This window comes from Cebus imitator, unplaced genomic scaffold (genome assembly GCF_001604975.1).
Source record: "Cebus imitator isolate Cc_AM_T3 unplaced genomic scaffold, Cebus_imitator-1.0 Scaffold15, whole genome shotgun sequence".
Taxonomy (NCBI): domain Eukaryota; kingdom Metazoa; phylum Chordata; class Mammalia; order Primates; family Cebidae; genus Cebus; species Cebus imitator.
In genome coordinates this window covers 897,809-920,331 of record NW_016107330.1, presented here as the reverse complement: position 1 = coordinate 920,331, position 22,523 = coordinate 897,809, and the positions used below count along the sequence as shown (strand labels likewise).

The window sequence follows — 22,523 nt, the reverse complement described above, 5'->3', positions numbered from 1 at the left end:
GAAACCTCAGTTCCTAGTGATGATTCATAGCGCCTGATTCCCATACCAGAATGAGACACATTGCTGAAAATTGGTGTCTTTTCCGTCTTCAGTTTAAGAACAAGGTTTAGTTTACCCTGTTTCTGGCTCTTTGTTGTTATGTGTCAAAGAGCCATTTTCTGGGTTTTGGTTTTCTTTGTAACATCTGCACTTCACAGTGATCCTCAGGAGTAGGAGGCAGGAAGGGTAGGGGTGGGACTCAACACCATAGCATCCTTGAAATAGGCCGTTCCACGCAGGGGAGATTTTAAGCCTCCCTTTTGTCCTCCCCACCTGGATCATGTGGGTTCATTCGCCAGAGCGTGCTAGATAGAGAAAACAGCCATGTGGGACCCAGCCAACTCAGAAGGCAGTGGCTGGAGGCTGGTGGCGGTAGGAAGTGTCACCATGCACCCTGGTGATGAGAACGGGGTAGGCTCCCTTACTAGGGCATGGCCAGAGGTGTGGGAACACTCAGGGGACCTCTTGGCTTCAGGTGAGGCGCCCCCAACTCCCCCCTTCCCCAGGCCATGTGCATGATCATGAATGGTTTAATTTCTTCATTGCGCTTCCATGTAGATTGCAAGGCTAACTGGACTTGGTATGAACTAACCTGCATGTCCATCCACCGAGCTGCCAGCACCGGTAACACCGCGTTGAGTGAGAAGTGAGCTGGGCGATGCTGGGCTGCACACCTGATCTCCTCCTGTTCTCCCCTGACCCAAAGGTGGCGACCTGCACATGACCCAGTTTTTCCGAGGCAATCTGGCTGGCCTAACTCTCCGTTCTGGGAAACTCGCAGATAAGAAGGTGATCGACTGTCTGTATACCTGCAAGGAGGGGCTTGACCTGCAGGTCCCTGAAGACAGCAGCAGAGGCGTACAGGTAACACTGAGCATCCAGCTGCCCAGCACTCATGGGCCCCTTAGACTGCAGCCCCGGGGGCTGGTGGGATGAGCCAGTAATCTGTGATTGATACGATTACTGTTGCGTAAAAGAGCTGTCTTCGCTGGACTTTAACAAGCTTTTCTTTCTCGAATCAGCAATTCAAACTGACCCCAGGCCGGTCCTTTGTGGAGGTCTCTGTGGCTTCAGCCGCTGCAGTTCCTGCCTTATTCGCCTCCTCTCTCTGGTGTGATTTCAGATCCAAGCACACCCCAGTCAGTTGGTATTGACCTTGGAGGGAGAGGACATCGGGGCATTGGATAAGACCATGCAGCACATCTCCTACCTGAACTCTCGGCAGTTCCCCACACCCGGAATTCGCAGACTCAAAATCACCAGCACAATCAAGTATGTCCTGATTTTTAACAGTAGGTCTGTTTCTCTCAATGATGCGTGTATATTTAGGTTTTTAAGACAGCCTAACCTCCCTTCTGTAAGGAAAGGTGAGCCATCGTGTGTTGTCAGAAAGTGTGGGGGAGAGATCTGAGTGACACTTAGGCATCATGTTGGCAAGCATGTTCCTGGAGGGGCCCCTGCAGGTGTCAGCGGGAGCCTGTGGATCCTACCCGCCATGTGCCTTTGGACAGGTGGCCTCCAGGATCAGCTCCCAAAGCCCTGACCCTTCCCTATTTCTTGCTGGCAGGTGTTTTAACAAGGCCACCTGCATGTCAGTCCCCCCAGTAGATGGCTACGTGATGGTTTTACAGCCTGAGGAGCCCAAGATCAGCCTGAGCGGCGTCCACCATTTTGCCCGAGCGGCTTCTGAATTCGAAAGCTCAGAAGGGGTGTTCCTTTTTCCTGAGCTTCACATCATCAGCACCATCACGAGAGAAGTGGAGCCTGAAGGGGACGGGGCTGAGGACCCCACAGGTAATGCGCTCTGTGGCACATGGGCCCCTCGCCTGGGCCGGAAACCCCGTTGCCGCATGTACTTCTGGGGCTCTTTGCCTCTGTGGGATTTGGGAGGTTTCATTGTTTTTGTTGCCGTTTTTTCGGGTGTGCTGCTGGGATCCGACCATGAGCTGGAGCTCATGTGATCTCTGGAATCCCACCTGGAGGGCCTTGCATCTTTCCCTGATTGCTCTCAGGCTCTGGGTTGCACCTGTCAGGCTGGTTAGCCCATGGGGGCACAGTGTCCCCACGATTCTTGCTCAGGACACATGAAATGCCTCCATTTCCTTTTTGTTTTTTGAGATGGAGTCTCACTCTTGTCACCCAGGCTGGAGTGCAGTAGCGTGATCTTGACTCACTGCAACCTCCACTTCCCAGGTTCAAGCGATTCTTCTGCCTCAGCCTCCCGAGTAGCTGGGATTACAGGCTTGTACCACCACGCCTGGCTAATTTTTGTATTTTTAGTAGAGATGGGGTTTCTTCACCCTGTTGGCCATGCTGGTCTCGAACTCCCCACCTCAGGTGATCCACCCACTTCGGCCTCCCAAAGTGCTGGGATTACAGGCATGAGCCACCCCGCCTGGCCATTTTTGAAAGGGCCTCTCGCTTGCCTCTGTTGTTGGTCCTTACAAGAGCCATGTGGGTTTGGGGTGAGCCGGCAGGGCATGAGTGTGCCTGGCCATGCTAGGCCCCACTGCCCCTATGGTATTTCTGGTCGGACCTTTTTTGCAGTTCAAGAATCACTGGTGTCCGAGGAGATTGTGCACGACCTGGATACCTGTGAGGTCACGGTGGAGGGAGAGGAGCTGAACCACGAGCAGGAGAGCCTGGAGGTAGACATGGCCCGCCTGCAGCAGAAGGGCATTGAAGTGAGCAGTTCGGAGCTGGGCATGACCTTCACAGGTGAGGGGGAGCGCCGCAGCCACGCTGGTGGGCCAGGCTGCAAGGCGGGACCTTGAGAGCTCTTGGCTGGCGGCCGCCTGCCATCCGAGAATATTGAGTTATCTTAGAGGGAGAGAGAGGGAGCGCGTTCGCTGGGATCACTGCTGGCTGCAGACACACTCCCATCTCCTGGACAGGAAGCAGATGTGCAGCCACTACCTTCTAAAGGGGAAGGGTTGAGATGTGGGATGGCACATTCCCCCCCAGAGGGAAGAATGGCCCCGTGCATGTAGCATTTATTCCCATGGCTGGAAAGCCAATTTGTGTGACCCCTTGGCCTAGCTGACCCGGGTGTCTGATTGAGCTACCTGTGCCGATGGCTGTGGCCCTGCCTGCGTTTCTGACTGAAGCCACTGGCAATCCTCCCCGTTTCCATCCCTGCAGGCGTGGACACTATGGCCAGCTACGAGGAGGTTTTGCACCTCCTGCGCTATCGGAACTGGCATGCCAGGTCCTTGCTTGACCGGAAGTTCAAGCTCATCTGCTCAGAGCTGAATGGCCGCTACATCAGCAACGAATTTAAGGTGGAGGTGAGTACAGGGCTCCTGTAGAGTGGGGCCAGTAGCAGCAGTATCTGATGCCGTGACTCGCAGCCCTGGTAATCACAAACGCCAGCCCTTAGAGCATTCCTGGTGGCAGCTATACCGGCTCATTCTAGTGGGGGGTTGCCTTTCGAGCCTGGGGCCTGCTGCAGGCGACATCTGGGCTGGTTGGAGTGACAGGTTGTGCTTGGGGTGGCATGGGGTGGGGGTGCCCCCCTTTCCCTAGCTGCCTCAGCCTGAGTTGGAGCCTAAGGAACCTTGCAGGGAGGTGAGGGAGGTGACAAAGAGCAAATGGCAGTTACTGCCTCTCTGGTTTCTCGAGATTTCCCATGAGAGAAACAGGAGGATGCTGTTTGTTTGTTTATTTATTTATTTAAGAGATGAGGTCTCACTGTGTTGCCCAGGCTGGTCTTGCCTGCAGCCTTGCCTCCCAAAGTGCTGGGATTACAGGCATGAGCCACTATTCCCGGCCAAGGACGCTGTTTTAGAAAGAGCAGCACCCAGGGAACCAAAGGTTCTTTGCATCTGTGCCAGGTCACTGGCCCTCCTGCAAATGAAGCTGAGTCCTCGGCCCAGGCTGAGGGGGGCTCATGCAGGGACCCGCACGGGGCAGGACCAGTGCTGCCAAGGCCAGCGGTGGTGACTCACAGGCCACAATGGCTAGAGGGCAGCTCGACCTGCTCTTGAGATCATCCACAGACCTAGCCAGCGGCTGCTTCACCGCCCAGGTCCTCTGTGGCCTGGAGAAAACAGACCCAAAGTTACTCTTAGCAGTGGAACACCTCGCCATGAACTCAAGTGCAGAATGCCAAATCCAGTGCTGCAGAGCCGACACCGGTATTGTTTGAGCCAGAGCGTAACAGATTTGAAATGAAATGAATTTCATTTGTGATTGATGCCATCTTCCATAAGACTGTGGTTTGAGGGAAAAGGTCTATGCCAGTGCTTCCCCAGCGACCCATGGGGAAGGACCATTGGTTTATTTTTCTGCTCTTGTTTTGGGTACATTCTTTTATGAAATGCAGTAAAAATGAATTACGGCCAGGTGTGGTGGTGCTTGCCTGTAGTCCCAGCTACTTGCGAGGCTGAGGTGGGAGGATTACTTCAGCACAGAAGTTCCAGGCTGCAGTGAGCCGTGACCATGCCTGTGAATAGTTACTGCACTCCAGCCTGGGCAACTGAGGAAGACCCAGCCTCAACAAGTGATGATAATTGGGAAGCGAGGCATTTCCTGAACTGTGGCAGTATCAGATTGCTGCAGCACTTTCTAAGTGTGCATTACTCTTTTTGGTTTGGTTGGTTTTTGTTTTTTTCTTTTCCTTTTGTGTTTGTTTTAAAGTGCTTACTCTTTTTTTTTTTTTCTGTCCTTTTCCTGTAGCTCCGTTTGTCCCCAGGTGCAATCCAGGAGCCACACTTGAGTGGCACTGGTCATGTCAGCTGCAGGACACCACTGTCTGCTCTTGGACAGGCTCAGGTAGCCTTATCTCCAGCGATCCTCTCTCTGTCTGCTGCAGGTGAATGTAATCCACACGGCAAACCCCTTGGAACACGCCAACCACATGGCTGCCCAGCCCCAGTTCGTTCACCCGGAACACCGCTCCTTTGTTGACCTGTCAGGCCACAACCTGGCCAACCCCCACCCATTTGCAGGTAGGACAAGGGGAGGGAGATGGAGCCCAGATGCCCCATGCTGTCCACCCTGCCCTGGCTCCACCGTGAGCACAGCCTCCCGCTCAGAACGACTGCCGGGCATTCCCTGTCCGTTATTCCCCGTCATACACAAGGAAAGTAAAGTCCTCGAAGGGGACAAACGATGTCACCACAGTCACAGAGCAGAATGTGGCCCAGCCAGATTGGAGGCCCATGCTGAGTTCTTCCTGGTATTTCCTCCTGATCTGTGGGTTCAGGTGAAGCATGCTGTCCGGCCAAGGAGAGGTCCAGGCACAGCCAAGGAGGTTAAGGGCACGGTGGCCCTCTGGCTGAGCAACCTCACTCACACACCCCAATTCTCCCGCAGTTGTCCCCAGCACAGCAACCGTGGTGATTGTGGTGTGTGTCAGCTTCCTGGTGTTCATGATCATCCTGGGGGTCTTTCGGATCCGGGCTGCACACCAGCGGACCATGCGGGACCAGGACACCGGGAAGGAGAACGAGATGGACTGGGACGACTCCGCCCTGACCATCACCGTCAACCCCATGGAGGTAGGAGCAGGCAGGCGGCCCCAGGACTGAGGGGCTCCGCAGGCCAGGGCTTCGGAGAAGCCAGCGTGGCACGGCTCCGTCGTGTCATCCGCACAGCAAGCCTGGGCGTTAGGTGTCTTCATTTCCCAGATGGGTAAACTGAGGCTCAGAGAGGCCTTATTCAAGGCCATCCTGCTTAGAGAGTGTGGAGATGAGCTGTGCCAGGGCTTGGCGCTCTTGGGTCCTGGTACTTCTGCGAGTTCTCTGGTGGGGCACCTGAGGTGCTGTCGGGCGACTCCGTGGTTGCTGATTGGTGCTTTGTTTTCCCTTCGCTTTGAATAGGATAACTTCCAGTGCCATCCTGGCTGCCCTGTCGCTGGGGAGGGAGACGTTGGGGCGAGTTCTCCTTCCTCTGGCTGTCAAAATGGGAGAGTGACAGGGCTGTGGGCCAGGCCGGACTCATGGGGCCGTCACTTCTCTTTGCCAGACATACGAGGACCAGCACAGCAGTGAGGAGGAAGAGGAGGAGGAGGAGGAAGAGGAGAGCGAGGACGGCGAGGAAGAAGATGACATCACCAGTGCAGAGTCGGAGAGCAGCGAGGAGGAGGAGGGGGAGCAGGGTGACCCCCAGAACGTGAACCGGCAGCAGCAGCTGGAGTGGGACGACTCCACCCTTAGCTACTGACCCGCGTCCCTGGCCACATTTGTTTCTGCTTCCGAAGACTCTGCTGTCATCCGTTCTCCCATTCCCAAGGGTCCATGGTGTACAAAGTCATTTCGGCCAGTAGGTGTGCAGACCCCTTCCCGCCGCGATTGTCGCCGTGCTTGGTGTGTAGGACCCTAGGCTCCCCCCACCCTCTGCCTGGTCGCTCTCTTCAGTCCCATGAGGAGCTGACGAGTCCTCTCTGGCTGCCATCCGGCTCGTGCAGGGGCCGCTCAGCGCCTCGGGCCCCGCCTTTGTGTCTGGAGTCTCCCCCACTGGGGAGAGGACCCGGCCCTCGCGCTCCAGAAAAGCCATGCCAGCTGGACTCGTTGACAAAGGGTAAAAAATGCTCACTCCCACCCGGTAATCATTTTTTTCTTTTTTTAAAAAAAGTTTTTATTTTTTCCAAACTAGTGCATGTATAAATAATGGCAGGATGGGGCTACTGTGTAGATGATTAACTGACTTTTTAATATTTTGTAAATAAATCAGATTCCTGTGTCCTTTGTGCTAGTGTAACCCAGGACTGGAATGTAAAGTGAATGATGTTCAGAGCTCTGAGCATGGGCTCTTCCCGCCAGAAGGCACCCTCCCTCCCCAGTGTGGCTGGGAGTCAGGGCCACAGGCCTTGACGTGTGCTGCTCAGGAGACCGGATCAGGGACCGTTCTTTGGTAGCTACAAGTAGCTGGGCCTTGCCTTTGGGATTCTGCCTGCTCCTAACTTGGTGTGGGTGTGCGGGTGCAGGGTCCCCGGCCCCTTTTCCACACTCCTCCGACAGCAGCTCCCTGTGCAGCAGCCTGGACTCACCGTGCACAGCCTTGTGGTTTATGCTTAGGTGTATGTTTCCCTGCTGGTGAAAGGGGCATAGACTGCAGAAACTGACAGGCGTCCTGCAGGCCGCTGGCCACTCCCTTCAGAGACGGCAGAAGTCTCAGAACATCCAGTAGGGACCCGTGGCCTGAAGGCAAAGTGCTAGAATTTTCCAAAACAGCCTGTTCTCTCCTCTCTCCTCCCCAGAGCCCCGTGGGATGCCTCCTGCCAGCAGTGGGGTGAAGTCTGTCTCCCTTAGGAGCCCTGCTGCTTTGCTTGGCGGTGGTAGGGCAAAAGGAGAGAAAACAGTCATGGTCTAAAGGCACTTTGCTCTTAGTGACATGTAAAATTTTAGATTTCTAAAACGGGTGGGCAATCATTTTGAATACTGTTCTGTGACCCTGACCGCTCGTTCTGAGGACACTGCCGGCTGCGCTGTGTTGTGTGTGGCCTGTGGCCATCCTCCATGTCCCGTCCCTGTAGCTGCTCTGTTTGACAGCGGACGCTCACGCCCAGGGGATGTCCTCATGCTGTATGTCGCCGCCGTGGTTTCCCTCTGCAGATGTGTATATTGATGATAGGTCAGAAAGTGTATCCGCTACAATAAAGTTCTGGTTCTGACTCCAGTCGGAGTGGAGCTTGTCTTCTCTCCTGTTTCCATTTTAATCCTGCACTCCCTTGTTTCTTTTTGAGCCGAGAACATAAGAACATCATAAAAAGGCTTTTTTCTCTCTTTTCATCTGCCTTTACTTCTCATTTCAAGGTTTCACAGAGTGCTGGTCTCAACCCACATCAGTGATACTGAACTCACCCTCCCCACACAGAAACATGAAATGATTTAAAAAAATAGAAAATACTCTTCTCACCAGGCACACAAGACTGTACACCCAAACCAGAAACGCTGCGGCTGTGCAAAGTATGCTCCCACGCCCGTGCACAGGCGCACTGAAATAAATAACAACACATGCACGCACGCTCGGCTTTCCCCATTTCAGAACAGGCAGACGGTCTGGTGAGTTTCAGCACTTGCCAGGAACAGGCGTGTGGTTGGGGAGGTGCCCCACAGGTGGCACTGACTGCTGGCGGACCCCTGGTGGATCAAACAGAGCTGGCACCAGAGCCGCTGAGTGGGCGGCTACTTCTGGCTCTGTTGAGTTTTGGAAGACCTTTGAGAGATCAACAGCATCACCGGGCAGGGCCTGAGTTCACAGCTGATACATTAGAATCACCTGTGAGCTGCTACAAGCCCACAGTCCTACCCCGCTCTGCAGAGTTGGCTTCTGCAGGCTGGGAGAGGCCCTGGAACCTGCATTTCTAAAGCTGCTCAATTCCAGGCCTTTGGTTGGAGGCTTAAGGAAGCCTGTACCATTTCAAACTAAGTATAGTCAGAAAAACAGAACCCAGCATGCCCCTCGTGCTCACACGTCTGCTACCTGAGCACGCTCACAGCAGGTTCCCAAAGGTGGTGGTTCTAGAAGAGATCTGGCCTTATCCTTTTGTTAAAACCTGCTTTCAGAGGAGGCAGAGTGAGCCAGGTGTGGCGGTTCACCCCTATAATCCTAGCACTTTGGGAGGCTGAGGCAGGTGGATCACCTGAGGTCAGGTGAAACCCTGTCTCTAAGAACACAAAAACTGGCTAGGCATGGTGGTGCACACCTGTGATCCCAGCTACCTAGGAGGCTGAGGCAGAATCCTTTGAACCCAGGAGGTGGAGCCTGCAGAGAGCCGAGGTAATAACACTGCACTCCAGCCTTGGGGACAGAGCAAGACTCGTCTCAAAAAAAAAAAAAAAAAAAAAAAATTGAGAATGGCAGAGTGTTTGCCTCTGACCTGCTTTTGCCTTCACGCATGACCAGGGTGAGCTACACGAGGCCCAGATCTCTTTCACATGCCCTGAGGACCAGCATATATTCTGCTTTATAGGGCCGGGCCCGAGTTCCCCAGCCATAGAGGTTTGGTGAGTTGTCTATTATTTTCTTACCTGCAAACAAAATTGCTTTACAGTAGAGAGGTGAGGGAATTCTCGTACCCAAGACCCACTTGAAAAGTGGAGAGCAAGCCTCCCTGAATCTAGAGGGTACTCCGGCCACCTTGGGGAGCTGCCAGAACTCCATCTAGGACACACAGCGTGGGTTGCATGAGCCGAGGAGAATCGGGGCGTCCTGTCGGACAGTAGGCACCAGGTGACCGCCAGGACCCAGGCAGTCTGGAGGGAGGGCCTGGGAAGAAGGATCCCCCTGGAGGACGACAGTCTGCTGGGCCCAGATCCACCAGCTGGAAGACTTGGAGTGACAGTCCTCAGCCGAGAGCAAGGTGCAGCCTCCAGGGGCCCAGTGCCGCCGCTGTGCGAAGGAGGCGTTTTCCATTTATGGCTGTTTAGTTCCTTAAAAACGTCAAGTCATAAATAAATAACCAGTGTAAACAAAAGGCAGTTGTGTAGGTTCTTTCCCACAAGGTGCAGTTCAGGCTCTTCAGCCCATCTAGGACAACCAAGGTGCCTGGTCCCCACGGCCCAAGGCCGCCTACTCTGGGGCCTGGAGGTGGGAGGAGCCCTACTGCCTGTTGTCTTTGGACACGTTGTGGGCCAGCCAGTTCACTTTGGTTTTCCAGCTTTCGCGGAGGGCCTCGTTAAACTTCACTCGGAAGTGCTTCAGCGCCTCCTCCTCTGTTTTCCCTAGTGCCAGGGAGTCCTGCAAACACATCACAGCGGTATCCACGTTAAGGGGCCCAGATCCTGCTCTGGGATGCAGGCCTCTAGGGACTTCAGTCACAGCGTGAAGGGGTTGGTTAGCAGACAGCCCCCGGCATCTTGGGAAAAGCTCTCTGTTCCCATCCCACCCTGAGACAGTCCCCCAACCCACCCTCAAATGAAGATGCCAAAGACATCTTGGCCCAGAGCCCCCAGGTGCCAGGTGACCTCGCCTCCCCCACTGTAGAAGCGGCTCTGGGAGGAGCATGGGAGCAGCTTCCTTCTGCAGGGATCGGGTGCCACAGGGAATGTCCTGGCAAGCACATGCGGCCCCAGCAGCCTCACTGCCCCACCCCATCTCCTCACACGGAGAGGACACAGGAAGGAAAAAAATATATATTTTTGAGACAGTTTTGCTCTGTCGCCCAGGCTGGAGTGTAGTAGCACGATCTTGGCTCAATGCAACCTCTGCCTCCTGGGTTGAAGTGATTATCCTGCCTCAGCCTCCTGAGTAGCTGGGATATGGTGCCCACCACCACACCTGGCTAATTTCTTTTCTTTTTTTTTTTTGAGACGGGGCCTTGCCCTGTCACCTGAGCTGGAGTGCAGTGGTGCGACGTAGGCTCACTGCAGCTTCAGCCTCGTGTTCAAGCAATTCTTCTGCCTCATCCTCATGAGTAGCTGGGATTACAGGCGTGCCCCACCGTGCCTGGCTAATTTTTTTTTTTATTTTCAGTAGAGACAGGGTTTTGCCGTGTTGGCCAGGCTGGTCTCAAACTCCTGACCTCAGGTGATCCTCCCACCTTGGCCTCCCAAAGTGCTAGGATTATAGATGTGAGCCATCATGCCTTGCCTGGAAAAATACCTTTGAGAAGGCAGAGGGAGCCAGCTCTCATGCAGCCGTCAGGGAACCCCAGAGCCCCTGCAGCCCCTGAGCACAAGTAGGCCGACCCGGAGAGGCTGCAACACATCGGCCACTAAGTGGGACCACGCCCAGGTGGCTCAGCTGCTCCAGCCACTTCCCCTCCACCGCCCACCAAGCCCACTGCTGGGTCCTGGGACGGCATGAGGCACTTGGAGCTCCGTGCCCTTGGGGCCCTCCTGGGTTGAGCTGCTTCCCATTGCTCCAGGACAGGCCTTGGAAGGCCACTAGCAACAGCAGTCTCCCGCCCAGCACATACCTTGAGATACTGGATGTCTTTGGAGCAGCTGAGCTCAGGCAGGCCTGCCGCTCGCATCAGGGCAAAGAGGTGGAGGAAGAGAAGCCCGTGGCGCCGCAGGATGGTGTAAGCCCTTTCACAGTAGCCCCGGAACCTGCAGGGTTGGGGGCAGAGGAGGTGAGGCTCCAGGACGTCCCAGCTACAGGCCAGACAGAGGCCGGCTGCTCTGCCTCCAACCAGCACCTTCTCTGAAGGCACTTGCCCTTGCCCTGGAAATGGACACAAGGCCCCCAGTTCCACGCCCCAGCCAGCCTCCTGCTGTACGACCCACAAACCTGACTACGCTGCCCAAAAGGGGCACTGCAGGTGGAGCTGGAAGCCAGGGGCAGGTTCCAAACCCATCGGCAGCTGGGGCGGGGGGCCAGGCGTGGGGCCGAGAGCTGAGCCCCATCCTGCACCCTGCCTGGGAAGCTCCGCCCCCTCCCCTGGGCCCCACACCAAGGGGCATCTGGTGGGACTTAGGCACTCTCACCTTTCAAATTTCTCACTATTGTTAGTCTTCCCCTGCTGAATCACATGGACAAAGTCATAGGTGAGGATGAACGGGACACGCTCACGGTTGATTCCAAACTTGGTCTTGAAATTCCCCAGAAAGTGGCCAAAATCAATGTGGAACAGCTGAGGGGAGGGGAGGGGAGGGGAGGGGGAGGATTGAGAAGGTGTCAGAGCGGAGAGAATCCAGGGAGACGGGAAGCCGGCAGGACTTGGGGACCCCTGCTGCAGAGCTGTGTGCCAGGGAGAAGGGCCAGCAGGCTGGGGCCAGAAGCCAGGTCCCTGCAGCCACCGCCAGCACCACCCCCGTACCTGCCCACTCTCTCGGATCATGATGTTGTCACTGTGTCGATCGCCGATGCCCAGCACGTACGTGGCCACACAGTAGCCAGCACAGGAGAGTGTGAACTCCTCGATGGCTCGATCCAGGGCCTCCCTGGGTGGGGAAGATTGAAAACCATGACCACACCGTTCTGCAGCTCCCTACCAAGAGGTGGGTTATCACTCCCACTCCCCTTGAATCTGGCCCTGTGACCTGCTTTGACCAACAGAACCTGGAGGACACAATGCTGGGCGTCGCCTGCAGACGCTGCTCCAGAGCCAAGGCCTGGGGACACCTGCAGATCTTGAACCCCACCTCTCAACACAGAGCCACCCAGGGAAGGTGAGGCTGCTAAATGAGGAGGCCACATGCAGAGAGGTATCGCCAACAGCTGGTGCCAAGGCCCCAGGAAGGAAACGGGTTATCTCAGACCCTCCTGCCCAGAGGGTAGGAGGTACCAGATGAGAGCAGCTGCGCAACTGATTCTGCGAAACCAGCAGAAGAGCCACTTGCTGAGCCCAGCTCAAGCTGCAGATTCGTGAGCCAACTGTAAACGGCTGTTTTTTAAGTTCCTGTGCTTTGGATGGTGTTGCATAGCAACAGATACTGATACCTAGAGGACAGAGACCCATCTCACCCCAACCCAGACACAGGCTGGTCCTCAACTGAGCCAAGTAGCCACAGCCATGGTCCAAGGCTCCTCCCTGCTCCTTTGCTCTGGCAGGCTAGGTGCTCCCATTCCACAGGAAGGAGAGGGAAGGAGAGTGGCCTACCCTTGGGCCTGAAACCCACCCCGGGTTCTTGGACTTCAGCCAGTTGAGCAGGGCGTCCTTGTTGAAGGCAGCTGTGGCTGCCATGTTGCTCTTGTTGAGTTGGATGTTGGCGATGGTGTCTGAGCGGAGGACCACCTCAATGAGGCCGGTGCGGTCCCCGGTGGGGAGGCAGCCATAGGGGGTCATCCTAGGCAAGTGGGAAGAGGGACGGGCAGATGCCATGGTCAAGGGTCATCCCTGAGGCCAGCTGTGCCCTGGAAATTAAAGGTGCCCTAAAAGGCCACAGAAGATGCTGCTAGAAAGCAGGGGAGAGGCCCGGTTTGGTGGCTTATGCTTGTAATCCCAGCACTTTGGGGGGGCTGAGGCAGGATCATGAGATCAGGAGATCGAGGCCAGCCTGGCCAACATGGTGAAACCCCCGTCTCTACTAAAATACAAAAAGCTAGCCAGGCATGGTGGCGTACGCCTGTGGTCCCAGCAACTTGGAAGGCTGAGGCAGGAGAATCGCTTGAACCCAGGGGAGGGGAAGGTCGCAGTGAACTGACACTGCACTCCAGCCTGGCTAGAGATGCTGGCTCCTTGGAGATGCCAGCACCAGCATCCAAGGTGCAGAAATCACCAAGGCTGAGCTCACGTTGGCTTGGAAGAGAACCAGCCAGGGGGCTTGGGAGAAGATGCCACTGCATCCCAAGATGGGCTGGGGAGCCAGGGGCACCCGGGCAAAGACATTAACAGAGCAGGGTACATGTTAAGCCCCAGGAGCGGCCTTCCCTCACCCTGCTGCCCATTGTCCCCGGCTCTTCCTAGGATAGTCCTTTCCCTGGCTGAGATGGTCATGTCGCCTTTGACAGGGACCCCTCCAGAGGCACAGCCTCTCTGGCCGGGCACAAACACCAAGGGACGATGGGGCGGGGGTGCCCTCACCTCAGGTCCAGCCCCTCTTGCTTCCACAGGACGTCCATGAGCTGGATCATCTGCAGGGTCAGCATGTCCTGCCGGAGGTCTGTGCCACCAGCCAGCGGGAGAAGAGGCGGCATGAGTTTTTGGTAGGTTCTCTGCTTCCAGCCACACCCACGCCCCTAAGTCCCAGAACTCCATCCTCTCCACTCCCCCTCTGTGATCACCCAGGACACCCCGGGCAGTACAGGTGGGTGTGGGGAGGCCAGGCCTCACCGTCCCCATTCTTAAAGATGATGCCCACGCTGCCGCTGCTGCCGGCCTCCTCGTTGCTATACATGATCCAGAGCGGCTTCATCTTGGAGTCCATGAAGGTGCACTGCTCCACGCTGTGGGCCAGAGAGCAGGCGGTCACTGGGGCTTCTCTGCCAGCCTCCCGGGGGTGGGAGGAGCCCTAATGGGGGGGCTTGGGCTTACCAGACTTCAGCCAGCAGGGTGCTGGGGTCGAGAGGGGACTGCAGGTGGGAGAGGGCCTCCAGGTAGGCCTCCTGCCGCATGCACAGGTGCATCAGCTCCTTGGTCTGGGGCTTGGGGGTCTTCTGAGAGCTCAGCTTGACAAAATCATTCAGGGCCTTCAGCTTGCTCAGCGCTTCCCCCTGGTGGGGAGATGGGAGGGCGGCAGTGGGCAGGTCCCAGACTCCACCTGGCCCTGGGGATTCTCAGAGGCTCAGGGCCACCCCTGCCCACCCCCAGGACCCCCGAGCCTCACCTGCTTCATCAGCACCTTCATGTGGTGGGTGCTGCCCCTGCAGTAGGCCTCCAGGATGAGGCCAAAGCGCAGGGCCACCGAGGGCACGTGCATCTCGGAGCTGGAGGGGGATGGGAGGGCTGAGCCTTGCCACGGAGGGCCACGCAGCCCCTCCTGCCCAGCATGACCCAGCCTGGCCAGGACAAACAGGCCTGCTGGAAACGTCCCCCACGGCCCTCCAGGGAGACTCAGGGGCTGGGATTCCCAAAGAAATGGCTGGGGTGGGTCCCCGCTACCCACCGGAGGTGCCAGAAAAGGAAGTGGCCGATCTTGCGGTTGGCCAGGGCCCGGTCCAGCAGGAATTTGGTCAGCTCACAGTCCAGGTAGGACTCGTACTTGAGCACTTGCACCAGCTGCAGCAGGTACTGGAACAGCTCGTCGTCCCTGCAGGGAAGGAGGGCGCTGGGGCCTGGAGCTCTCTGACTTGGGACGGGGGCGGCAGCCAGAGGGACGACAGGCAGGAGGGAGCAGGCCCACAGGGAGTTTCAGGCCCACCCACACCCACGTCCTGGCAGCCAGGACACACAGCTGCCCTCTGGAGCAGTGGGGAGCACCTAGCTGGGACTCACGTCAGTTTCCGCAGGGACTTGATGGCGAAGGAGCCCACGTGGCAATCGGGGAAGCTGAAGTCCAGCAGCTCTAGGGCGCCCAGGACGGGCAGTTCTGGCCATGAACAGAGCAGGTACAGCATCTGGGGAGAGCCAAAGTCAGGGCTGGGGTCCTTGGGGTCAGGGTGGTGGGCAGCCAAAGTCAGGGTGGTGGATGGCCAGGGGTCAGGGTGGTGGGTGGCCAGGGTCGGGGTGGTGGGCAACCAGGGTCAGGGTGGTGGACGGCCAGGGTCAGAGTAGGAACTGGCCGGGGTCAGGGTGGTGGGCGGCCGGGGTCAGGGTGAGGGTGGGCCGGGGTCAGGGTGGTGGGCGGCCGGGGTCAGGGTGAGGGTGGGCCGGGGTCAGGCTGGTGGGCGGTCTGGGTCAGGGTGGGGGTTGGTCGGGGTCAGGGTGGTGGGTGGCCAGAGGCTGTGGTCTGCCCCCAGCTCCACCCCCAGGTGCCCTTCCCCACCCACCTGGGCCACATCTTCATGCTTGTTCCACTTGGTGACCAGCAGCAGCCGGGCTAGCGCCTCCGGGAAGTGCTCCTGGACTTCATGCCGCAGCTTCCACAGCAGGTCCTTCTCGTGCTCATACAGCTCCCCACACCCCCGCCGCTCCAGGATTTCCCGCAGCTGCAGCTGCTGAGGGGTGTGCGCAGGGGTGAGGGCTCCGGCTCTGCTGGCTCCATGCCCCCACCCCACACCTCCACCCCACTCACCTCCTCCTCCGTGACACGAATGCACTCGCTGTGCCGCCCCAGCTCCAAGATCTGCAACAAGCAACTACCCTTAGCGATCTCGGGGTCTGGAGCAGCCCAGGCGGGATTCCCAGGCAGGGCGTCTCCACCCCGATCATCCTCGAGGGGGCGCTGTCCCAGGCATAGAGGGACAGCCACAGCAGCTCTGGCCTCCATCCACCAGATGCCAAGAGCATCCCTCCCTCCCAGCAGCTGTGACAACCGAAAATGTCATTAGACACTGTGCATCGTCCCCACAGGTAAAATGGCCCCTGGAACGGCCCAAATTATGCCTGAAAAGCTGAAGAGCTCCAGGAGCGGGGCGAGGAGGGCTCTGCGTCAGCCCCTCAGCCTCACGTGGTGGGGCCCCACTGACCTTCTCCAGGGGCGGGTAGTACACGGGGTACGGGGCCACCTCAGGCAGGCAGATGAGCAGGGCGGCGGCACTGTCTGTGTTGGGGTTACTGCGCACTGTGCCAGTGGGGTTCAGCAGCTCCCCCTTCTCGTCTGAACACAGGGGCAGATGAAGTTGTAGAGGGGAGACAGCGTCTCTGGGACCCTCACACTCCCAAAAGCCTCTCCCTCCCGGGCCTGGGCGGACCTGGGACAGAGGGCCACATGTGGAGGCAGCGTTCCCCAGTCTTAAGCTGGTCCTTGTAGTCAAATAGCATGAGGTTGGCCCAGGCAATGGGGCAGTCCTGCAGGAGGACAGGGCAGATGAGGACAGCCACTCAGGGGCCTCCAGACCCAGCTTCCCTGCCCTCCCCCAGGGACCCCACTGAGAAGACCCACAGCCCAGCTAAGGTCTCCCAACCAGACCCCTGGGAGACCCTACTTGGGGAAGGAGAGGAGCTGCTTCTTCCTCTTTCCACTGGGGGCTCCAGTGGTGAGGCCAGCTGACACCTGCTGCTCCCTCCTGTTCTCACCCTCACCCCTACTCCTGGCTTCTTGAGAAATCCCCAAATAGGCCCAGCTCAGCTTGGAGTGAGTCAGCTCTGAGGGGAGTCACATCCTGGGACCGTGACTCAGCGCCCAGTCACGGAGCCCTCCCAGCCGGCCGCTGACTCAGACTTTTCTGCTTCAGGTATGACACTGTGTTTGTCCTTTCATCCCAGGGCACTACCTGCAGGTTCCCTTCCCCCGGGACCACAGCCCAGGCCAGATATTCCGAGGCAGCATGCCCAGGAGCCCAGGAGCCCAGGGGGGTCCCTGGAGCAAGGCTGGTGGCCAGACTGGGGTGGGTGAAGAGGCCGGGACCCACCAGCAATCCCAGGACCCCCATCCCCTGGCTGAGTGCTTGCCAGGAGGAGGACGGCGAGTGCCCAGCGAGGGGCTGCCTGGCTCTCCAGGGCTTGCACCCCTCCGGGCCGGCCCTGGGACCCACCGCCTTCTTGGACTTCTTCTTGGTGGAGCGAGCCTTCTTGGCTTTCTCAATCACGGCATATAGCGCAAAGCAGAGACGGGCCATGCGGGGCAGGTCGCTGATGCTGATGTCAAACTCCAGCCGCTGCTTCCACACGGGCTCCGAGCACACGCTCACCTCCGAGCTGGACACCGTCTTGCACAGCATCTCATTACCGTGGAAAAGCCCGGCCTGCACCACCAGCTGTGGAAGGTGCCAGGACGAGGGGTGAGGAGGCAGAGGCGCAGCCCCCTCCTCTCCCCTTAAGGAGGTATGACTCTCCCTTAAATGTCCTCAGGTGGGTCTGAACTCTACGTCCCATGCGGAGGAGGTGGCACAGCACGGGGAAGGCCTGAGTGGCACGAGTGGCCCTGAGGTGAGAGAAGGTACCACGGGCTGTGCATGGGCACCCGTCCCAGCTCCCCCAACTCTGGGGACCTCAGGGCATGTCCATTCCCCACTCTGGGCCTCAGTTTCCCCATCAGGGATCAGGAACTCCAGGGACCCTTGCTCTAACATGCTAGGGCTCCCTGTACTTCTCAGATTCCCATGAGCCCATGTGGGTGGGGACGGACTTTTCCTGCCACCTGATGTCCGGCCCCCTCCAGTCCCGCCTGATGCCACCCTGGAAGCCCCTCTGATCCAATTCCTCTCATTCCTGCCAGGAGAACCCAGACCTGCCCTGCTTATACAACTTCCCCAGCGAAACATGCTCCAGGCAGGAGAGCCAGCCCCTGAGGACTCAGGTATCATGTCCCGCCCATAGGATGATGACACCCACGCCTGCAGGCTATTGTGAGGGAGTGTATGGAAGTGTGAAGCAGCGAGGTGGGCTCAGCCCCCAGGGTTGAGACGGTGCAACCCTCACAGGCTGCAGATACCGCCCTGGTGCCCCCTGGGAGCGCGGAGGCCCCCAGCCCAGCTGGACCCAGCCCCTCTGCCATGCCCGGCCCCTCCCCCAGCTCTGCGGTCTCGATCCCTAGGCTGAACCTGGCCCCACAACCTCCACCAAAGCCAAATACCCAGAACACTGTTCGGCCACAAGTTAAGTTTCTACGAATCGCATCGGCCTCCAGGGCCGCTCGCCCGCCCCCTCCCCACTTCCTGTTTTCAAGCAGTGCACGGAGCCCCAGGCAGGGCTGCTGGGTAATGTGGTCAGGTGGCTTTCATGTGATGCCCCCCTTCCTCTGCTGCCCCTCCAGGATGCAGCCACCTTGTTTGTGCAAAAACACAGCGGCTCCCCCACCTATCCCAGGAGCCCCACCTTCATCCGCTCGTCGGCGTTCACTTTGCTGCCCTGGATGAGCTCGATGCAGAACGGCTGGTCCAGGGACCACAGGGACACAGAGGAGGGCTGGGGGCCAGGAAGCAGGGCTGTTAATTCGGCTCAAAGCACAGCTTGTCTCCCTGGCCCATGGCGAGGCCCGTGACCACCCGGGGGCGGGGTGAGAGGGTCACAGGTTTGCGGCCAGTCTTGGGGCCCTATCCACAATGCTATCCTTTACCAGAAAGCCTGCCATGCACGCTCCCCAGGGGGCCCTGACACCCCTGAGTTCTGCAGAGGAGAAGGGCAGCAGTGAGCCAGGATGCAGGCTGCCCCCCAACCCCTGCAGCCCCAGAGGCCCCCAGCCCAGGACACCAGTCAGCTGTGCTGGCTTCCCCAGCCCAAAGCTCCAACTCTCCATACTAAGTGCCCCTGGACCCATGGCCAGTGAGGTGCCTGGAGTCGGACGCCAGGCGGGAAGAAGGGGTGGCTGGGTGGGGAGGCAGGAGGCACCATCTCACCTTCTTCGCAGGAATGGGAGGTGGCTTGGCGCGAGGCTTCTGGACCTGGGGGGCGGGGTTGCTCTGCTCATCGCGCATGGCGAGGATGGAGGAGAAGTGAACCATGGTCAGGTGAGGGGTCAGCCCACTGTGCAGGCAGCTGCAGATGTACTGAGACGGGATGCAGGGTGAGCTGCCGGTGGGGCAGTCCAACCACTCCCTGGACCCCAGGGTTCCCAGGACCCCCAAGGTGCCCCCTGCCTGTCCCAGGCCTTTCGGGAGGGGAGGCTTCCTTCTGGTGTTTCCTGCCCTGCCTCCACCTCCTGAACATAGAGCCCCTCCTTGTGCTCTCAGAGAGGGTAGCCCTACAAGGGGATGCTCTGGCAGTGACCCAGAGGCCTGGCTCAGCAGGCTCCAGATGCGCCCAAAGGTCAGCTCCCCGTCTCCCACCCAGACCCCATCCGGAGCAGCGGGAGCCCAGGGCACAGATGGCCTCACTGGCCTCACCTGGAACTGGCAGAGCGGGTAGCTGCCGTACAGGTACTCATGCCTGCCGTTCACCTGCAGCGTGTAGTCTTCTGGCTGCTCCACCAGCGGCTGCCGGAACACCGTGGCCTTCTTCCGCAGGGCACAGGCCATCAGCGCCAGCGGCACGTCCTTGGTGGACACCTGGAAGGTGAAGCTTTCCTGCAGGGAGGAGGGAGGTCGGTCCTCTGCCCTCGAGGCCCCACGGGTTCTGGGGCGCAGGGTCAGGGTGCCTATTTGCCCCCAAGGACAGGGTCTGGGGAGTTCATGGACGAAAGCCTACGGCTGACACCAGGAAATATTTGTTCAAAGAATGAACAGACCAACGCCCAACGCCCCACACCACTTGGTCATCATGCCACATTGAGCTTGCCTCGGGGGACGTTCAGCTGAGACCCACACATGCACAGACACCTGACAAACACCATCTGATGCCACTGGGGGGGCTTGTGGATGACTGAGGAGTTTCTCGGAGGAAGCGCTCCCCATGGACAGAGCAGCCCAGATGCCGCAAGCCACACACGGGCTCACCTCGCTGCCCTCAAACTTGACATTGACCAGGAGCGCCCGGTTGGGGAGCCGCAGGGTGCCGGGCCCCCAGGTTCGAGCTGAGGGCTCCAGCTGCAGCGGGAAGCTGTACTGCAGCCAAGCCTCCCAGCCCAGCTGCTGCCGGCGCGCAGCAGCCTCCTCGCAGAACTGGCACATCTTGGTGCGAAAGTCGTTCACTTCTGGGTCGCACAAGGAGTCAAACTCATGGAGGCCTGCGAGGCGGAGGGTGCTGGGTCAGCAGACAGACAGGGCAGGCAGGACAGGCCAGCCCAGCCATGCAGCTCACCCAGCAGGGCTACCTTTGCCGATGAGGAGGCTGATCTGCGAGTTGATGAGCTTCTTCACGCGGTCGCCCTCGCGGGCCACTAGGCGCAGGACGGGCAGGAAGGGCTGCACATCGCACAGCCGCCGCTGCTCGTCCTCCAGCTCCTGCTGCTCCGCCGTCTGGTTGATGCAGGTGAACACATAGGCCTCGGGGCCGTTGAGCATGTGGAAGAGCGGCTCGTACTGGGCGCGGTGCCATAGCAGCTGGGGGAACAGTCACCAGTCAGCCCCTCCACCCAAGGCAGCCCCTGGGAGGTGGGAGGCGGAGGGCAGGTGGAGGGCTGGCCTCCAGCCTGGGGGGTCCGAACCTCCCAGAGGGCAGAGGCAGATCCCATGATCTGCACTCTCTGGGCACTGACCATGAGTGGACAGGCTTCTCCGCAGCTGCCCTTCTGTGGGGGAACCTGGGAGGTGCTGAGATCTGGAGCTGGCTCCATGTCCTACAGGCTCCCCTCCAGAGCGCAGGACCACCCTAGGTCACTCCAGAGACGCGCGGCCATGACAGCTAACTGTCCTGGGGTTCTTTAACTACTTATTTTATGTTTTAGATGGAGTCCCACTCTGTCGCCTAGGCTGGAGTGCAGTGGTGCAATCTCAGCTCACTGCAACCTCCACCTCCCAGGTTCAAGTGATTCATTCTCTTGCCTCAGCTTCCTGAGTAGCTGGGATTACAGGCGTGCACCACTGTGCCCAGTTATGTTTTTAAATTTTCATTTATTTATTTGGTGCTGTGACTCGGATCCAGCTAATTTTTTTTTTCCCCAAGTAGAGCTGCAGTTTCGCCATGTTGGCCAGGATGGTATTGAATTCCTGACCTCAGGTGATGTGCCTGCCTTGGCCTCCCAAAATGCTGGGATTATAGGCATGAGCCCAGCACACCCTGGTTTTTTTTTTCTTTTTTGAGGCAGAGTTTGGCTCTTGTTGCCCAGGCTGGAGTGCAATGGCACCATCTCGGCTCACTGCAACGTCCACCTCCTGGGTTCAAGTGATTCTCCCGCCTAAGCCTCCCAGTGAGTAGCTGGGATTACAGGCATGTGCCACCGTGCCTGGCTAATTTTGTATTTTTAGTAGAGACAGGGTTTCTCTGTCTTTAAAAAAAAAAAAAAAAAAAAAAAGAGAGAGGGAGAGGGTTTCTCCATGTTGGTCAGGCGGGTCTCAAACTCCCAACCTCAGGTGATCTGCCCACCTCGGCCTCCCAAAGTGCTGGGATTACAGGCGTGAGCCACTGTGCCCAGCAACCCTGATTTTTAAATGTTGACAACAAACTCAGAAATATTTAACACAGCAAGGGGGCCCAAACAGAACTCTCCATGGAGTGTGTGTCCTGAGGTGATGGGCCTCTAGACCTCCCATAGCAACAAGCAGTTGAAAGGTGCTCACCACTGAGTCACAGAGAAGACATGGAAGGAGGAAAGGTCCCAGTGTTGCAAGGGGAGAACTCCAAGATACAGAGCAGCAGGTGTGAGTCAAGCCCATTTCCATTAAAGAAAAAAAAAAAAAACCCGGCTGGGCACGGTGACTCAGGCCTGTAATCCCAGCACTTTGGGAGGCAGAGTCGGGGGAGATCACCTGACATCAGGAGTTTGAGACCAGCTTGGCCAACATGGTGAAACCACGTTTCTACTAAAAACACAAAAAATTAGCTGGGCATGGTGGTGCTACGTGGAGTAGCAAAATCCCAGCTACTTGGGAGGCTGAGGCAGGAGAATCTATTGATCCCAGAAGGTGAAGGCTGCAGTGAGCTGAGATGGCACCATTCCACACCAGCTTGGGCAACAAAAGCAAAACTCTGCCTCAAAAAAAAAAAAAAAAAAAAAACCACGCCCTAATAAACATTTCAATCAGCATGGACCAGGGGTTGGCAAACCACCCTTTTCCTGGCCAAATCCACCTGCCACCTGGTTATCCCCACAAAGCCAGGCCCTTCATTTGCATGTCACCCAGGGCTGCTCCCAACCAATGGCAGAAGAACTGAATTACTGAGATAGATAACAGAGCCAGCTAGCAAAGGCTAAAATATTTACTCTGTGACCCCTAAGATAAATACAACTATGAAGAATTGAAACTAAATTGAGATGTGTGTGTTATGCCTCTGCACTGCTTGAATTTTAATAACCCACATGCACAGCTCTGTAAATGGAAAAATAAGACTGATTTAGATGATATCTAGGTCAGGTGTGGTAGCTCACTCCTGTAATCCCAGTACTTTGAGAGGGAGAGGTGGGAGGATCACTTGAGCACTGGAGCTCAAGGCCAGCCTGGGCAACATAATAAGACTCCATCTCTACAAAAAAATAAAAAATCAGCTGGGTATGGTGGCGTGTACCTGTAGTCCCAGCTACTCAGGGGGCTGAGGTGGGAGAATCTTTTGCGCACAGGAGGTGGAGGCTGCCGTGAGC

At 57.7% G+C, this 22,523-nt stretch overlaps 2 protein-coding genes across 6 annotated transcripts in view; one reads left to right on the top strand and one right to left on the bottom strand.

The window, feature by feature from the left end:
- Window positions 1–7,660, top strand: part of CLSTN1 (calsyntenin 1) — a 107,032-nt gene extending 99,372 nt beyond the window's left edge. For all 3 annotated transcript variants that reach the window (XM_017503663.2, XM_017503671.2, XM_017503655.2), the window contains 8 exons: window positions 746–903; window positions 1,163–1,311; window positions 1,607–1,833; window positions 2,587–2,757; window positions 3,181–3,326; window positions 4,853–4,988; window positions 5,356–5,540; window positions 6,007–7,660. In XM_017503663.2, coding sequence (XP_017359152.1) covers window positions 746–903; window positions 1,163–1,311; window positions 1,607–1,833; window positions 2,587–2,757; window positions 3,181–3,326; window positions 4,853–4,988; window positions 5,356–5,540; window positions 6,007–6,204 — 1,370 coding nt within the window. In that variant the 3' untranslated portion in view covers window positions 6,205–7,660. The remainder of the gene's footprint in view (window positions 1–745; window positions 904–1,162; window positions 1,312–1,606; window positions 1,834–2,586; window positions 2,758–3,180; window positions 3,327–4,852; window positions 4,989–5,355; window positions 5,541–6,006) is intronic.
- Window positions 7,661–8,758: 1,098 nt separating this feature from the next.
- Window positions 8,759–22,523, bottom strand: part of PIK3CD (phosphatidylinositol-4,5-bisphosphate 3-kinase catalytic subunit delta) — a 75,259-nt gene continuing 61,494 nt past the window's right edge. The window contains exons 4-24 of one of the 3 annotated variants that reach the window (XM_017503604.2): window positions 20,100–20,328; window positions 19,783–20,012; window positions 19,234–19,413; window positions 18,748–18,897; window positions 18,227–18,316; window positions 16,945–17,166; window positions 16,162–16,258; window positions 15,937–16,067; window positions 15,543–15,593; window positions 15,298–15,465; window positions 14,804–14,925; window positions 14,475–14,618; window positions 14,196–14,295; window positions 13,904–14,082; window positions 13,703–13,815; window positions 13,454–13,532; window positions 12,549–12,716; window positions 11,747–11,870; window positions 11,415–11,560; window positions 10,904–11,036; window positions 8,759–9,723 (exon numbers count right to left, since the gene is read on the bottom strand). In XM_017503604.2, coding sequence (XP_017359093.1) covers window positions 9,586–9,723; window positions 10,904–11,036; window positions 11,415–11,560; window positions 11,747–11,870; window positions 12,549–12,716; window positions 13,454–13,532; window positions 13,703–13,815; window positions 13,904–14,082; window positions 14,196–14,295; window positions 14,475–14,618; window positions 14,804–14,925; window positions 15,298–15,465; window positions 15,543–15,593; window positions 15,937–16,067; window positions 16,162–16,258; window positions 16,945–17,166; window positions 18,227–18,316; window positions 18,748–18,897; window positions 19,234–19,413; window positions 19,783–20,012; window positions 20,100–20,328 — 2,994 coding nt within the window. In that variant the 3' untranslated portion in view covers window positions 8,759–9,585. The remainder of the gene's footprint in view (window positions 9,724–10,903; window positions 11,037–11,414; window positions 11,561–11,746; window positions 11,871–12,548; window positions 12,717–13,453; window positions 13,533–13,702; window positions 13,816–13,903; window positions 14,083–14,195; window positions 14,296–14,474; window positions 14,619–14,803; window positions 14,926–15,297; window positions 15,466–15,542; window positions 15,594–15,936; window positions 16,068–16,161; window positions 16,259–16,944; window positions 17,167–18,226; window positions 18,317–18,747; window positions 18,898–19,233; window positions 19,414–19,782; window positions 20,013–20,099; window positions 20,329–22,523) is intronic. The other 2 variants (XM_017503646.2, XM_037729556.1) reach the window with 2 other exon arrangements.